This window comes from Monomorium pharaonis, chromosome 6 (genome assembly GCF_013373865.1).
Source record: "Monomorium pharaonis isolate MP-MQ-018 chromosome 6, ASM1337386v2, whole genome shotgun sequence".
NCBI classification, from domain to species: Eukaryota; Metazoa; Arthropoda; class Insecta; order Hymenoptera; family Formicidae; genus Monomorium; species Monomorium pharaonis.
In genome coordinates, this window is record NC_050472.1 from 12768538 (window position 1) to 12785686 (window position 17149).

General features: G+C 36.5%; 2 protein-coding genes across 2 annotated transcripts in view; one reads left to right on the plus strand and one right to left on the minus strand.

Annotated features, from left to right (window-relative positions):
• The window catches only part of LOC118645943, a 55274-nt gene that overhangs the window by 26333 nt on the left and 11792 nt on the right, over window positions 1–17149 (minus strand). The window lies entirely within an intron of this gene.
• Window positions 11688–16098, plus strand: LOC118645944. The gene is made up of 3 exons (XM_036287981.1): window positions 11688–15154; window positions 15390–15613; window positions 15826–16098. The coding sequence occupies exons 1-3, from the start codon at window positions 15063–15065 to the stop codon at window positions 15972–15974; spliced, it is 465 nt and encodes a 154-aa protein (XP_036143874.1). The 5' UTR covers window positions 11688–15062; the 3' UTR covers window positions 15975–16098.

Consider the following 17149-nt stretch of genomic DNA (forward strand, 5'->3'; position numbering starts at 1 on the left):
ACATTTTTAAGAAACTTAAATGAAACTCTTCAATAAGATATCTCAAAGACCTCTCTTAGATATCGCTGATAAACGTTACCATTTTGACATCATTTCCAAGATATCTAAATGTTTTCTTTAAAAAGTTCTCTTAAAGTTTTCTGACAAGCGTATTGTCTGGGTTTTTTTAATTTATCTGAAATTCTTTTATCTGTATTATTTTCTATTGGTTGCCGGTATTATACATATACTTTAAACTTATGTATAATACAAGTAACCAATAGGAAATAATATAGATAAAAGAACTTCAGATAAATTAAAAAAATATAGCTGCCTAATACTTTTGGCCAAGCCTGTATACATACATATATTTCTATATAATTAGGGATCGTAAGGAAATAAAATTATTATAATTGTCAATACATTTTTAATAAGAGTTTAGGCATCATTTCTGTTATTTCAAATTTACCGTTATCGTGCGGTAGCCCAGTAAAATAAAGTACTTAATCTTTCAATACAATGTATATCGGCGAGAGAACAATTAAACTCTTATTAAAAATGTATTGACAATTAATAATAATTTTATTTCCTTACGATCCCTAATATATTAGAAATATATGTATGTATACAAGATTGGCCAAAAGTATTAGACAATGATATAATTTAATTTCTCAATAATTTCTACTGCCGCAACCTTTTTTCTTACGTTTTTCTCTATAGAAACATATTAATGCAAGTTTTAAATTGGCATTTAAATGGCAATTAAGATTATAAAGTAATTAACGGACATACTGTTCGATTTCTGCTGCCGATCTGCCTACAGGTTATGTCAACAGGCTCTGCTCGATTTCTGCTGCCAATCTGCTGTCAGTTATATCAGCAGGTTTTGCTCGATTTCTGCTGCCAATATGTTGTCAGATTATGTTAGCAAGCTCTGCTTGATTTCTGACAGCAGTTTGCCGACATCGTTGGATGTTACAGACTCTGTATAAAATTTGTTGCCATTCTGCGTCAAAAATTGATAGCATGCTCTGCTCAAAATCTGTTCCTGCAGGCTTGGCTATCTGGGAAGTTAAGTTTGTTTAAGGTGTTGTAACTTATCTTAACCTCTTTTTATTAAGCAATTAAGTTTTTTGGGCACGGTATGTACAACTCTAAATTGTAATTCACCCAGTATACGTTTGATGTTATCACTTAATCCTTTGATGTAAAGATGTTCATATATGTATTACAATTAGTCCTTGATTCGACCACGTTCCAATTTAATGGGCAAATATATGAACAAATTTTTGGTTGTCCAATGGAATCACCTCTTTCACTTATACTTGCTGATATTGTTATGGGGTGCTATTCCTAACCACTTATCGACAACTATCGATGTCGTTAAGTGTCGTTGCGTATATTTTTTCATATATCAAAATACGTGCGCAGAGACACTCAACGACATCGATAGTTGTCGGTAAGTGGTTACGAAATAGCAGCCATGGATGACCTAGAAACACATTGTTTGCGAGCATTACGTTTTGATATTCAACTTTTTTACCGATACGTGGATGATATTTTTACTATTGTACCACCACATAAAATTGATGTTATTCTTAGTTTCAACAATTATCACCCACGCCTCCAATTTACGTATGAATTAGAAAAAGATGGTACTTTAAGTTTTTTGGACATAGTAGTTATACAAGATAACAACCAGTTAATTACTAATTGGTTTTACAAACCTACTTTTTCAGGGAGATATATTAATTACTTATCAGATGCCAAAAACATACCATCAATTTATAAACTGACAGTGAAAATTTGACCAGTATTTATGACAGAATAATCAGCCGCTTAGTTTATATTTTAGTTTATATTTTGATTCTAATTGACTTTGGTTTTTGTGTCATTGCGTTCGTTGTCGATTATTCGGCAATTTCGTTCCGTTCGTTATTGGCTCAACACCTTGCCATGAACGCAACACATACATTATAGTGTTTCCATTAGACATTCTTTTTATAGTTTTTATATTATTTTATCATTGTAATTCTCATGACGCACATTATCTGTAAGTACTATTGTATTGGCTTTAGATTTATTATGTAAGTTATATCTATAGCGGTTTTAACTCGGGAGCTTCGAGGAGGGACCGGGTGTGCGGGGGGAACTTGTAGGCGCGCGGGGGCATGACGTCATGCGGATCGGGGGGATCTCGCGGTGCGGAATTGCTGACGCGAGATTTTCGTGTCCCCGGGAGCGGTAGAGGGGGAATCGGGATCCGCCGCCGCCACCACCGCCGCCGCCACCACCGCCGCCGCCAGGGTGCTCGCGCTCTCCCTCTGTTGCGAATTTCTGTCTCTCTACCGTACGCTATATCTTTCAGCAGCCATCACCGCGGTGCTCGCTCTCTCCCTCTATTGTGAATCTGTCTCTCGCCCGTACGCGATATCTTTAACCGTGCAACCTTATCTCTTTCTCTTTTGTTGCGCTCTTTCATACGCGATCACATACGCTCCCATCCATCGCACCTTTTTGGTTCGTTTATCAACTACTTAAAGAAAATAAACAATATGATAACATTTGCAAATTTAACTGTAATTATCCGTTTGTACGCATGATTATTATAATATTGATTTATTTATATGTAAAATAATTGATATATAAAATAATTTATTTAATAAAATAGTATAAATGAATTAAAAAAAATTTTAGTATGGTAAACTTTAATATTTAAAACTTTAATTATTTAAAAAAATTAGGTTATTAAACAATGTGATAAAAATTGAATAAAATTTAATGCTGTACTAACAATAAGATTAGTAGAACAGAGAGTGATGGAGAGGGACTGTAATATTTTAAGGGAACAAGAGGGAAAATAAACAATTTCAAACAATTATATATGTATATAAATTTATATATTTATTAAAGTACATCTAAAGTATATAAAAAAGTAAACTATCTAAAATATTTTAAATTATTATATATAAAAAGTATTAAGAGTATCAAAAGTATAATAAAAAGTATATAAAGTATATAAAAAAGTATTAAAAGTATAATAAAAAATAAATAAAAGTAATTAAATAAAAGTAAATAAAAGTAATAAAAAGTAATAAAAAGGTATAATAAAATAAAATGGGAATTACTCCCAGATCTCCCCATCTTCAGACGGTGGCTCCATGTCAAACAGCCTCCTGAGGTCCCATACGTCGGCGTCAGGATTATGTAGCCCATATGCGTATTCCCTGTTCTGATTGTTTCGCCATTGGTCCCCTTGGCGGAAATACCGCCTTCACCGAGCTGCGGTTATGTTAATAAAACCGGATATACGTATGTCCTCAAATCCGAAGTATGGCTGAAAAAAAAAAACATTTTTAATTTAATCATGCTGCATGTATCCCAAAACAAATTTTGTAGTTGCAAAACAGATATTACATACCTGCTCACCAACGGGCCCACGTATCGAAACAACATTGTTGAGCCAAATGATGGATGTGTGGCTCTGCGGCACTCTTACAAACGTTCTACCGTGAACGGCCGTGGTCGGTCTATGTGGGACGTCACCAACGTACACGTACTGAAAAATTAAAAAAAATTGATATTGTATTAAATTTATTTTAAAATTTTATATAAAAAAAGTTTAATCAAGAAAATCATACTCTATTATTTAATTTTTTTAAACAAAAAAAGAAAAAGTGCTGAATAGAAAAATAATAGAAAATAATACACTAGCAGTATTGAAATAAAACTATAATATTTTTAATTTAAAAAGAATATATATTGCTACAATGATTGCAAGTATTTGAATATATTTTAATTTGAGGGATTTTTTATGTACTTACTCCCACAACCGGGTACTCAATCCTAATTCTGTTCATCATGCAATTATCGGTTGTAACACTTTTAAACGCCGCGAAGCAGAACGAATTGACATTGAGGAGTTTGACTAACGTTGAGGAACAGACCCCCATCATTATATAGTGAAGATGTACGTGACTTTTACTTGAGAAATAAATTTGAAAAAGATTCTCAGCCATGTCAGCTTCGTAGAATTTTTTATCTGCGCTCACCATTGTCTAACAAGAACTAAAACGTATGTGATTTATCAACAAGATTGTCTTATATATGTTGTCTCGGTCAATATCTCTGTCGAAATAAAGCAGTGTTTTAAAATAACACCATAAAGAGCATATTAAATGTATTATATTGAATCATATACATCAAACTGCATCAAACTGCACCATCGAACCACATTGTACATCTGTTGAACCACAATTGAACCGTTGTCAAACCGTATTATACAGCTGTAGAACAGCATCATACAACTATCAAACTGCATCACTAGAATTGAACCGTTATCAAACCACATCGTACAGCAGCCGAACACATCTATCAAATTACAATTAAACCATCGCTTGAGAAATAAAATTTGAAAAGCATGTTCTTAACCACGTTAGCTTCGTAGAATTTTTATCTGCGCTCACCATTGTCTAACAAAACATACGTGATTTATCAACGAGACCGTCTTATATGATGTCTCGATCAACGCCTCGGTCAACGTCTCGTCCAGCATCTCGAAATAAAGAACTGCTATCAAACAGCTATACAGCTATGCAGCATACAGCTATCGAACCATTATCAAACCACATCATACAGATAAAGAACTGCTATTAAACCACATCATACAGATAAAGAACTGCTATCAATATGTATTATACAGCTATCGATTCACTATTAAACCGCTATTGAACTGCATCATACAACTATCAAACTGCATCATACAGCTATCAAACCACATCGTACAGCTATCGAACCGCATCGTACAGCTATTGAACCGTTATCAAACTGCATTATACATTTATATATCTTATATGTACTGGAAAAGGTAGAAATAAACATTTTATTGCGTTTTATTTTTCTTTATTTTGAAAAAATTTCGCAATTTTGGTGTTGCGACCACCAGTTAAATATTTAACCAGTTTAAATACATTTTGTAAAGCACAATTCTTAACATGTTTTTCACATCATATAGTATTACTAATATCTAGATTATTCAAAGATTCAATGTCTTCGTAATCTGCATCCAATGTCTTGATATATATCCCATCATCGATATCGAGCATGTCCGTCAACCATTCTCGTTTCTGAAGTCCCTTAACGTATACGATAGTTTTTCTGTCATCATTTTCCGTATTACACACAGCAGATGTAATCAGACGTTTCGCCATGCTGTACGGTATCATCCCGTTCTTCCATCGTAATCCATGATGATAGGTAATCAACCAAGAAGCGCAAGACTTGTCGGATTTTGTAAGAACACGCCATGGCATGGGGCTAGCAAAAATGTAATGCGTGAGAACGGCTCCTTTTCTCAGTACTGCCACTTCCTTTACGACAAATTTTTTATCGACAATAAATCCTTGCAGATCCACAAATGTCGGTACGATCATGATGAGTAACTTTTCAAGGCTGTATTTTAACGTCAAATATTCCATTTTTTATCAGTTTAATGTTACATGATTTTGCGCACTACGTTGGACAACGGACAGTATTCAATTACACGATCGTGTAAAATAAGACAATAAGCGGTAGTATTCGCGGGAACATTCTCTTTGCAATCAAATTCTATGCGCACATTTACGGTAGCACTCTTGACGGATTCGTTTTGTCGCGAACAGTCAATGACCGCAAAAGGTTCTTTTTCCAGGAATGTGATTACGTTGAGCAACGTTTCACACTCATGTCCATAATAAGATTTACCAAAACGTCGATACATGTCATACAGAATTGCATATCTAGATTTATGAAAATCTAAATTCAAATCGTCATATGGATAAAATTGAGAGTTTAGATAAAGTTTTACGTCGGTCAAATTACAGTCGTCAAAGATTGTAACAACTTGAGACATGATATTTTTTCGACCAATTTGCAGTGCAAAGATAACGAAGCGCGGTTTCTCGAGCTGAATTGCAGTTTTGACAGCCTATGAATGTTTCGTCGTACTCTGCAGTAAAGGGTACTCGTACAGATCCCAAGAGCGAAAATTCATACTTAGACATTGTCCACTTTCCAAAGCTCGCAGCAAAAATAATTTGTTGACTTCGTTTAACGTAACATGCGACATTTGCCACTGCATTTTAAATAATTCAATTTCCGGTTGAGCATTTTCAACGATAAAATTGTTATCGTTGCGCGCTCGTATCAAGATCAATTCGTGACGAGCGTTGACAATCACGCGTTTGTAATCTTCGCAAAAGCCCAATAATACACTAAGCGGTACGCAAAAGTTGAAGTATCCTTCCGGTAGGTTATATAAAAATTGCCATCCTGCATTCTGCATAATTACTACTTTGTCATATGATAACGATACATAGTTCTTGAGGATGCTGGTTATTCCAACGTTTCTGTTGCGATCAATTTCCACACCGTTGAGTTCGTATCGAATTTCATCAAACATGAACGCCACACAATTATTTCCGAGATTTATCACATCTTTATTTGTATCCTTATCGTCTTTCTTCTTCATCACCAATCTTCCTTCGACGTAGAGAAAACTTTCACATAGTAACGTGTATAAATCCTGTTGGTGTATGGGTATCCTTATTTCGTCGCTGTATCCAAAAGTGGTATTGGCGTATGGATTGTACGTGTGAGTCTCAATCTTGACGATGCTGTCGTCAAAGATTGGCTCGCCTCCAATGTTCAAGATGTTAGACATCTTAGATATTTTGTATGACGAATCCCAATGATTTAAAAAATTCAACGTTTGACGCGGAGAGTTTCTTTTTATCAGACGATCGAATATTTTTAACTGTCGTACAATTTATGTCACACGGTCGAATATTCTTGATTGGTGTAAAAATGGTGTTCTTCACCTGCTCATTCAACACGAGCATCTCACGTTATCGTCTTCGTACGTGTAATCTAACGGTAATCTCTCCGCGAAAATCGAGTAATTGACCGTCCTAATTCACAATGCGAATCGTCAAATTAGTAATGCTCCGCGCGACGATTGGAAGGTAAATGATCTGTGCAGGCGTTTCCGATATCTTATATCCTGGTGGTACCCTTGGTGAAAATTCATGTATTGTGTGTATGCATTTGTCGTTGCTGTACGCACCTGCAGTCACGTTACATTTTATGCGAATAATATTTACGTTTATAATATTTATAAGTGCATCCGATTCATGCCACAATCGCGATTGAAGAATACGACGCGATGAAAATCCCAACAGCGATCCAATGTTGTTAGGTTTAATGAAATTTATCCGATAAGCACACATAATCTTGCTCTTCATTGGATTATTGTTAGCACGAATCACCAGCGGATATTCGCTTTTGTCTTCATCTTCTTTGCGAAACGTCTTCTTTCCCGCAACATCGGGATGAGATTGTAAAATTGTGCGTTTCAAATATCTATCTATATCACGCAATTCATACGATCCTTCGGGAATCATAATTTCTTTGTCGTCTTTGTCATAGTAAAATTTGTTATTCGACGAATTTACATTAGGTATGGTATAGTATGTTTCCAAATCTGTGAGGCCGAGCTCGTAATCGCCAACGCTCAAATCTACGGCTGGAAAATAGCTTACCGCGAGGATGCTACTCTTGCCAGTTAGCGTAAACGTCAGTGACATGTTGAAACGGGTACTGAGTTAAATTGCACAATGTTAGCCTTTAAATTGATTATTAACTGTTTGGAGAAAACGCAAACACAGTTGACCGCAGTTGCTTTGATCGTAACGTTGATAAGGCGTGTGATTGTACTCGATCCGCTTTACATCTAAATATTGCACCAGTTCTTTCGGCGGTCTAAGATTGCCGAAACTATGAAAGTATATAGCGCGATTTCCTCTCTTTGCGTATGCCACCCAGTGTGTACCCGATCCTTCAGCATTATCTAAATTTACAATACCACTCTCGTTTCGATATGCTCCAGCCGTTGGTAATGCCGTACGCATAAAAATTCTTCTAAAGTATGGAATGCGCATACATTTCGCTAGCTGTAATAAGTGTATGTCGGTAGTTACACTTTTCGGCATTTTTAACGTCTTTTTGACGTTTTTTTTTCATCGAGAAAAGCTCCTTGTCCACGCTTGTATGGAGCGAGATAAACTCCATGACCTTTCATGACGCGATTATGACGTTTCAATTCTTCCAGCTGACGCTGCCTTGTTATCATTTACAACTTTCGCAACTCCCGCCGCTCTGCCGACCAACGACCCGAGAACTCCCAACAGCTGTAGAATGAGTAAAAGACCGCCGCGTTTCGCTACCGGAAGTATTCGTTTACTCGCTCTCTTCTTTTTATCTCTTTTTTCTTTTTCAAACCCATACCGATTTTTGTCTTAGTTTTCATAGCTGCCCAAACGGTTGCTGCAGCAGCTCTTTCTCCGAAAGTCGAATCATTCGCTGTAATGCGTTTTCGCGCTTCCGCAGCGAGTATATTGTCAGCTGCATGTCTGTCGGTGAGTTCGTTGCTCCGGGAGTCGTGTTCGCGACACGCCGCGTCCAACGGATTAATATCCTGATCGCCTCTGGCCAATCGCTTTTTTAGTTTAGTACCCGGACCGCAAAATTGATATCCAGGTATATGCAGTTCAAAAGGAAGCGCATTTATCGCACGATTTAACAACCCGCTGACATTCGCGACAATTCTTTATCAACGGTGTAGGGCCGTCGATGTGCGTCTGCTGCCACGATTGATTATAATTCTCGTAGGAACGACGATAGCTTCGAATCTCTGGATCAGATTTATATGTTCCGGAAGCCTGTCCCACACGTGTTCGATATAGTTGCCACACACGCGTAGCAAAATAGGTTTCGACACGAATTCTAACTGTTCGGCGCTCAAATCGAGTATATCAGAGGGATGTGACAATATGAGAAACATTTTACATACTGAGCAATTTTGCTCGGCGCGTCTCTATAAATAGATCGGTCTTAATATAATTTTTATCAGTTCTTATGAGAGCATAGAGAGGGAAAATATGCGGTTTGTACAACATTCACCAGCGATTAAAATAACAAATTTTGATGACAGGATAATGTTCGAACGAAAGATACGGAGGCATGGAACCATGTTGCCGAGTTCTATAAGTGGTATAATTTGCGGTCCGTCAAATTGTAGCAAGACAAACGTATTAATAAGCTTGTTGGAAAGTCCGCATTACGTTTTGAGAAAGTGTATGTGTACTCGAATGTGTATGTGTACTCGAATGAATATGTGTACTCATTACAACAATCGAAATATCGATACTTGGAAAATTTATTGACACCGATTGAAGAAGTTAATTATTTTGCATTCTCCAATAACTGTGATGTCATTCAGCCGAGTGAAGCGCTTCCGAGTTCCATTTTTATCTTTGATGACGTGGTGTGTAATAAGCAAGATACGATAAGAGACTACTTTGCAGTGGGGCGACACGTGGACGTCGACTGCTTCTATCTCTGTCAGACGTATGCAAAGATACCGAAACATCTTATACGAGATAATGCGAATTTGCTAATTTTATTCAAGCAGGATGGTACTAATCTAAAACACGCGTACAACGATCATGTAAATATTGACATGTTTTACGAGGATTTTAGCAATTTATGTCATACTTGTTGGCAACAAAAGTATGGATTTTTAGTGATAAATAAGGATAGTGTGCTCGCTGATGGACGATATCGAAAAGGATTTAATGACTTCGCAATACCACAAAGCAGTTGTTTTTAATACGTTGACCAAGCAACGTTTCTCAACATGGATAACACAGATAACAGTATGAATCGTGAGAAGATTGTGAAAGAGATTGCGAAAACGAGTGATTCAATTCGCAAAAAATATCGCGCTTTGAAAGCGGGTAAAGTGCAAGAAAAGATGGCGTTGGAGAGACACTTTAAGCCCATTGTCGAACCATTAAAACAGATTGTTGAAAACACCGTTGGTGATGTATCAGATCCGATTAAGAATGAAACGTTCTTTTCGGGGGAAGACGAATACGCAGAACCAAAACCGAAACGAAAGTGATTAAACGCTTCGCTTAACAATTCTATAATGACCTCCTGTTAAAAAAATGAGACGATCAAAATTTGTACCAACTAATTTGAATGAAACATCGCAAAATATTACATGATAGTGATTTATCACACAGTCATGTACCTTCTGTCGAAGACGTTTTTGAAATCGCAGCCAATGAACCGCTTGTGACGTTTATTCGACAACAGTTGGAAACGCGAGGACGTGAAAAGTTGCACACACACTATCCCAGGTAGCAAGGTGACGTCTAATTGACGGCATTTTTTGGTCATTTTATGACAAACTAGACGTCATAATGTCAAGATAAAATGACGTCTAAATGTCGTAAAACTGACGTACATTTGTCTCATCTTAACGATGTCATATATTGACGTCAAAAATACGTCATTATTTTCATATTATTGACGTCATTTTCAAGAAGCTAGTATCGTACATTTGACGGTATTTTATTGTTATTTTTATGAAAAAACAAGTTTTTAGGTTACATTTAATAAAGACGACATTTTAACGTCATTTTTATGACTATTCCAGGTAGTAAAAGCCGTTATTTTGACGTTTTAGAAAATATTTCGGGTACATGTCCTATATATGCAGTACTTGCATTATGAAAATATCGAAATAACATAATTATAATGTAAAAAAAAATCTACGTTGTTTCTCAACAAGCATCACGACCCACCACACCATAGTCACGTTTGGAATTGCCTAACTTCCGCGGTCACCCATCCAACTCTGAACCGCCGTCGACGTTGCTTGACTTCGAAGATCGTACGCTACTTAGCCCTTTGTGATGATTCATGAACACTTGATGATCATGAATACATATTTGTTATCAGTTCAATAGATGCGAGAAACATGAAACTTGTAGTTAACTAATATTTTTATAAATAAATATAAATTTACAGTTTTTTTCCTGATTTTTACATATGCAAAATAACATGTGGAATAACTTATAGAAATATGTTTTTGCTCTGTTCTTTTGATAAAGCTAAATTATACCTCAGACAAAACGCAATATTTATAAAATATTTATAAAATATTTATAATATTTATTTAAATATTTTATAAATATTTATCTAAATATTTTATAAATATTTTTGTGGTCTTAGATTTGACAAATCATAAAGATTTATCATAAATATTATAAAAATATTTATGAAATATTTATAAATATTTACAAAATATTACTTATACAAATCTTTATCTTTTATTTATCATAAATATTATATAAAATATTTAATTTATATTTTAATATGTTAAATAAAAAATTTTTTTTCGTGTATAAAAATATGTGTAAAATATTTATATAATATTTTGAAAAAATAAATATTAATAAATATTTATCATAAATATTATGTGCTGCCTGGGATGATTATAAAATATTGATAGTATTAATTATATAAAATATTATATTAATTTTAATAATGTTGTTTATTAACCAATCTTTAAATAATGATAGTTATAGGTAGCAAGGTGTCGTCCACTAGACCTCAATAATTTATCATTTGAGGTCAAATCGTCAATTATTACAAAGAATTATAGTTAACGTCAGTAATTAGTCACTAATAAAATCTTATTAATACGTCGTAAAATGATCAATTAACTGACGTTATTAATTAGTCAAGAATATGACGTCGGAAATACGTTGTAGGATGGATAAATGACTGATGTAATTAATAGGTCAAAAAATGACGTTACTATTACGTCTTAATTTGGTAACATGACGTCCGCGACCTTAAATGACGAATTATTGACGTCGTATTAACGTCACCTTGCTACCTGGGATGGTTCATTAGGTCAAAAATGTATGGGAGCTGTTCTGAGTGGTAAAAAACCAGTCATAATAGATACTGTTTACGGAGCTTATTTCACCGACTTTGGAACGATGCTCGGCGATAAACGCATCGACATTCATAAGAATGACAGCATAGTCATAGATGGTAAAATATATGTGGGGACGCCTGGTCTGTATGAATTAATTTTCATGAAAATGCCCAACATGTACACGAATAATGACCTGCAGAATTATAAAAACATTCTATTGGCGACAAATGCATATAGACGCGGGCATATTGCACATAATCAAGTAATGGGCAACAAAGGGTCTAAATATAAAAATATAATTGCGCCCTTAGAAACAGACGCAAAAGTTGGACAAGGTATGACCGAGCGCTATTACATTAACAGTGATAACAAGATCGATTCTGTTCATTGGGATGATCCCAACGAGCTTGTGGATCGCCTTCGATTGCTCGAGCCCTCACATCAGGCAGGGCACAATGCTCACGACAACGAGATTCTATCAATTATTGAGGAACTTCGCGAGGCTGGTCTTATTGTAAATTAAAACTGCATGAAATCATTTAGTCAACATCGAAATGTCAATCAACAAGTTTGGAACATCGCTTGGAAGAGGTGGTGCGGAACCATACTATCAATGGAGCGGATTAGTCAGAAATTATGTGCGCGATAACACTCTTTGCATAGCTGCCACCGATTTTGATGCAAAGTTGCGCAAGATTCGACGTGTAGCGCTGCCTGTAGACGATAGTGATGCTGAAACCACCCAGCGGGGGCACAGAGACCGAGGAGCAGCGGAGCAAGCCAGAGGGTGCAGCCGAGCTGCGAGGAGCAGTGACTTCGACCCCGACGACCACAGGGAACGGAGCACTGTACGAGCATCCAGCGTGCGTCTAAGAAGGTTGGGCGAAGCAAAGTCCTACACAGATAACAAATAGCGCGTTAAAAGTTTCACATTTTATTTAATGATTAATATATCATTTTTTATTTTATTCATAATACATAGTTTATTCGTTAAATTCTTAGTTTATCAAAACATTTGCGAGGAACGAAAGGAATTGCGACATATCAAAAAAGGCGTAATTAAAATTGCGTTAATATTATTATTTTTTTATATAAACTGGTGAGAAGTTAAGTATCGCGTATTAATTGTTCTGTTACATCTAGCAAGCGTTAAGCGTAAAGTTTACTGCATGATTATTATTTCTAAGCGCAAAGTTTTACTGCGTGATTCTTATTTCATTCTTAGGAGACGTAAAGTCCGAAGAGTATTATTTTTTCTAAAGGCGTTAAGCATGCCGAAGCTGTCAAAACAGCTAGTAATCTATTATTTTACGTTAGCCTTTGGTATATTATTTCGTTTAAATATCTCATTCGTTATATCATATGCATATTGTATGTTTTTCATTATCCTATAATCTAAATTAGCATTAAGTTAGTTTTAAGTCATTCTGAGCATCCTGCAACTAAGTCAGCATAAGGTGTAGGTGGTGGCACTACATAGTGTAGATGCCGGAGCAGGCTGCAAGCCTGTAGAAAGTTTATAATGTTAGCTTAAAGGTACTTTTAAGTGCCATAACCGCACTTTTCGGTGCGAAGGTCTATTCCATAAACCAAGCGTGTCCGATTGGCTGGAGCGCCAGTGGAGGGGAGCGCCAGCGACGATACTACCACAGCGCAGAACAATTGGCCAAGGCACGAGAGTGGGAGTGACGCAGGAGCCTGCACGCGACGCTACGAGCCGATTGGGCGAGACCTCCGCAGGGAAGCGCAGCTGAGCGCTGATTGGCTGTTACAACGTGAGCGCGCACGGCGGCCCGCCGGCGTATATAAGGAGGCGCAGCGGCGTCTCGAAAGCTTTTCGATCCCAGACACCGTATGGGTAAGATCTCCGCGACATATTGTATTCGCGATAACAAAGAGAGAATCGATTAAGTTCCGCGGAAGTGCGACCGCGTAACCAAACTGCGTAAAACCGCCGAATGCGAGTAGGCGCGTTTCGGAAAGTCATTTTCAGATAGTCACGACCGTGATTCATGGCAATTGCGTAAACGAATGTGAACAAGCATCGCGTTCGGGAACTGTAAATAGAATATTTACGGGAAAGAGCGAGGAGATGTACACGACTGTGATTAGGCGACGCGTACGGGAGTTTGTGAATATATATTTAAGTGTTTGGTTTGAAATAAATTTTATTTTGTGTTTGAAAAACAATACGAACAGACTGTTGTTGACCTACTTACCAAGTACTTACCTGCATGTGATCCGAGACGTCATATCCTGGGATAACCTGTAAAAAAGAAGTTCTGTTAAAAATCTGGGAGCGAGGGGTAAATCGTTTTACGAGCATATACTTACCTGGTGGAACCTGGCGACCTGGGGAGTCCTGAGTGATCCAGCGACGGCAGCAGCAGCACCTGAAAATAAAAGAGAAATTAATAAAAATGAAAATAATCCACTCACGTGACAGAGTGATTAATAAATCAAACATAAGTTACTTATCTTGGGAGCGGATACTACGTTCCGACGGCAGCTTGAGGGAAGGCAGACACGTCTCGACGGCGGTGAATCCTTGCTTCTTGAAAGGTGAAAGGAGCTGGCGACCAGGCAGAGACGCGAATCAAGGTCTTCCGAAAGGTTTGTGATTCACTTTCCAAAGCGTATTTCTTTCCTATCACGTTAAAATCAATCACAATGCAACCAATAAACGATACGTACAGCAGACCGTGAAAATTTTAAAGGATCGACAGGATGAAATTGAGAGGAAGATTGAGACACTCCAAAATAGAGTAGAAATTACAGCTCATATGCTAAACGAGTTTCAAAGACAGCTCGACGCGGTGACCTATCGTGCAGAGTAAAAAAGTCGATACATCGAATATATATGCCATTTGTATATTACACTCCAAGCATGTCTGAGAAACAATTGCTGGTTGAGGAGTTGCATGCTCCGGCGAGAAGAAATTTTCCTCGAAGACGTGTCATAGTTTGCGGATACGATGACCTGTGGCAGGCGGATGTGGTTGAGATGCGTCCTTACACGCGATTTAACCGAGGTTATCACCAAAGAGGATCAGATAGAGTGGAAGCTGGCCGTATCCGCGATTTGCGCCATCTAGCAGTTCGGAGACCTACTACGTGCAATCCTCTCTCTCTCACAAAGCTTTGCTCTCTCACTCTTTCAAGGGCCTCAAGATAACCACCTTTAACAGTTACGCTTTGTCGTTTGCAGCAAGTTGACTGACAGAAAATTACATTGTGATAAATAAAAAAAATGACCCTGCGGTGCTACGTAAAATATTGCAAACAAAATAGTAAACTTAATAAAGATGTATCCTTTTTTCAACAGCCGACAAATTCTGAACTGTAAGTATGAAATATACTTGAATAAGTTGTGATTAAACATCAACACTTATTAACGTTATTTTTTATTTTATGTCATGAATAAAAATAGATATTTCTGTTTAAGTTTAAAGTTAAAAATAAATTTTTGGGAATTATTTAATCATTAGAATTGTTATTGATTTAGAACTAATGAATTATGATTCTATGGTATTGTATGATATATAGTGGAATTCTCTAATAAAAAACTGATTTACAGGCAAAAGAAATGGCAGGAATTTGCTGGTGTACAAGGGAATCCTCCAAATCACCTCCGTATTTGTTCGGATCATTTTGAATCAAATTGTATTAGGAAAAAATATCCAAGGCCGCTGCTTGTTCGTGGAGCGATGCCTATCATTAAACCTCATCGCAAGTCTCCATCACCACCAGTTATCAAATATCACAAGGACAAAATGGAGATTTATAGATCGGCCCTTGAAGGTAATTTAAGTAGAAAATATTTATTTTTAAAGTCCATTAATAATCTTGGAGTTTTCTTAAATTAACAATTAGCTTATAACCCAGAAAATATGTTGCCGTCAATTTATTGACAATTTGTCATTAAGGCCCAAAATTTTCGATGCCTCAGGCAACAATTGTTTTCTGGAAAGCATCTGCTTAATTTTCTCCACAACAAAATTTATATTTTATAGGAGATTGTTTCCATCCATCAAAGAGAGTGGTTTTGGATATACAAAGAGCAATTGTAGAACAACCAACAACAATTAACATTGAAACCAACGATAACATCAAGATTGTGCTATCAGGTAAAAAAAAGGTAAAAAGTGAAAAGGAAAGTTGAATTTTTTATCAGCTATCTTAATTCCGACAATTGTACATAGAATCTTATCCACTGATTTCCACATTCCGATAATTGCACATATTTTGTAATACGTCATATTGTTGAAATAAATAACAAAGTATATGTAACTTAATGTTATTATTATTTAAGTAATTTGATTTTCCTCTTTTTTTTATGTCGTTAATAATTTTACTAAATCTCAAGATTTGAATTTTGGTGCTATTGAAGAGTGGGGGGATTTAGGAAGGCCTCCGAGCTGGTAAATGGCTCTGAAACTCGGACACGCTATTTAATATTGTGCTCTTATGGCAGCTTCTACTCTATCTGATCCTCTTTGGTTATCACTACATACTCACCGTTATCGACGTGTTGAGCAAGCATGCATGGGCTGTGCCGCTCAAGGCCAAGAGTGGTAGCGAAGTTGCTATTGCGATTGCAAAGATAATTCGGAAAGATGGAAGATGTCCGAAAAATTTGCAAACAGACAAAGGAAAGGAATTTTATAACGCAAACGTGCAGAAACTATTGAAAAAACATGATATCAATCATTATTTCACGTACTCTATAATGAAAGCATCAGTTGTCGCTTTAACCGCACGTTAAAGAACGTTATGTGGAAACAATTTACACTCAATGGAAATTATGGATCAATCTGCTGCTACGTCTCGTGTCAGATTACAATGTACGAAAGCATCGAACTATCGGCATGCGACCCATCGATGTTACGCCTGCAATCGCTAAAAAACTCTTAACCACTGTGTATAGTCACATAAAAATTGCAGCACCCGCGCGATTTAAAGTAGGTGACTCGGTGCGCGTCAGCAAATTCAAAACTGTTTTTGAGAAGGGCTATACACCAAATTGGACTACGGAGATATTTAAAATTATTAAAGTACAACGTACCAATCCTGTTGACATGTACTAGAGGATTCCTGTGGAAAACCTATCGCTGGAGGATTCTACGAATATGAGCTGCAGCGTGTTGCAAATCCTGACGTGTATCTTGTTGAAAAAATATTACACAGAAAAGGAGATGAGGTTTATGTCAAGTGGCTGGGATTCGATGGATCGCATAATTCATGGATACATAAAGACAATGTTATTCAATCCATATAAAAATTGTTTTTATTATATTTACATAAAAGTACAATGTAACCGTATAAACATAAAATACA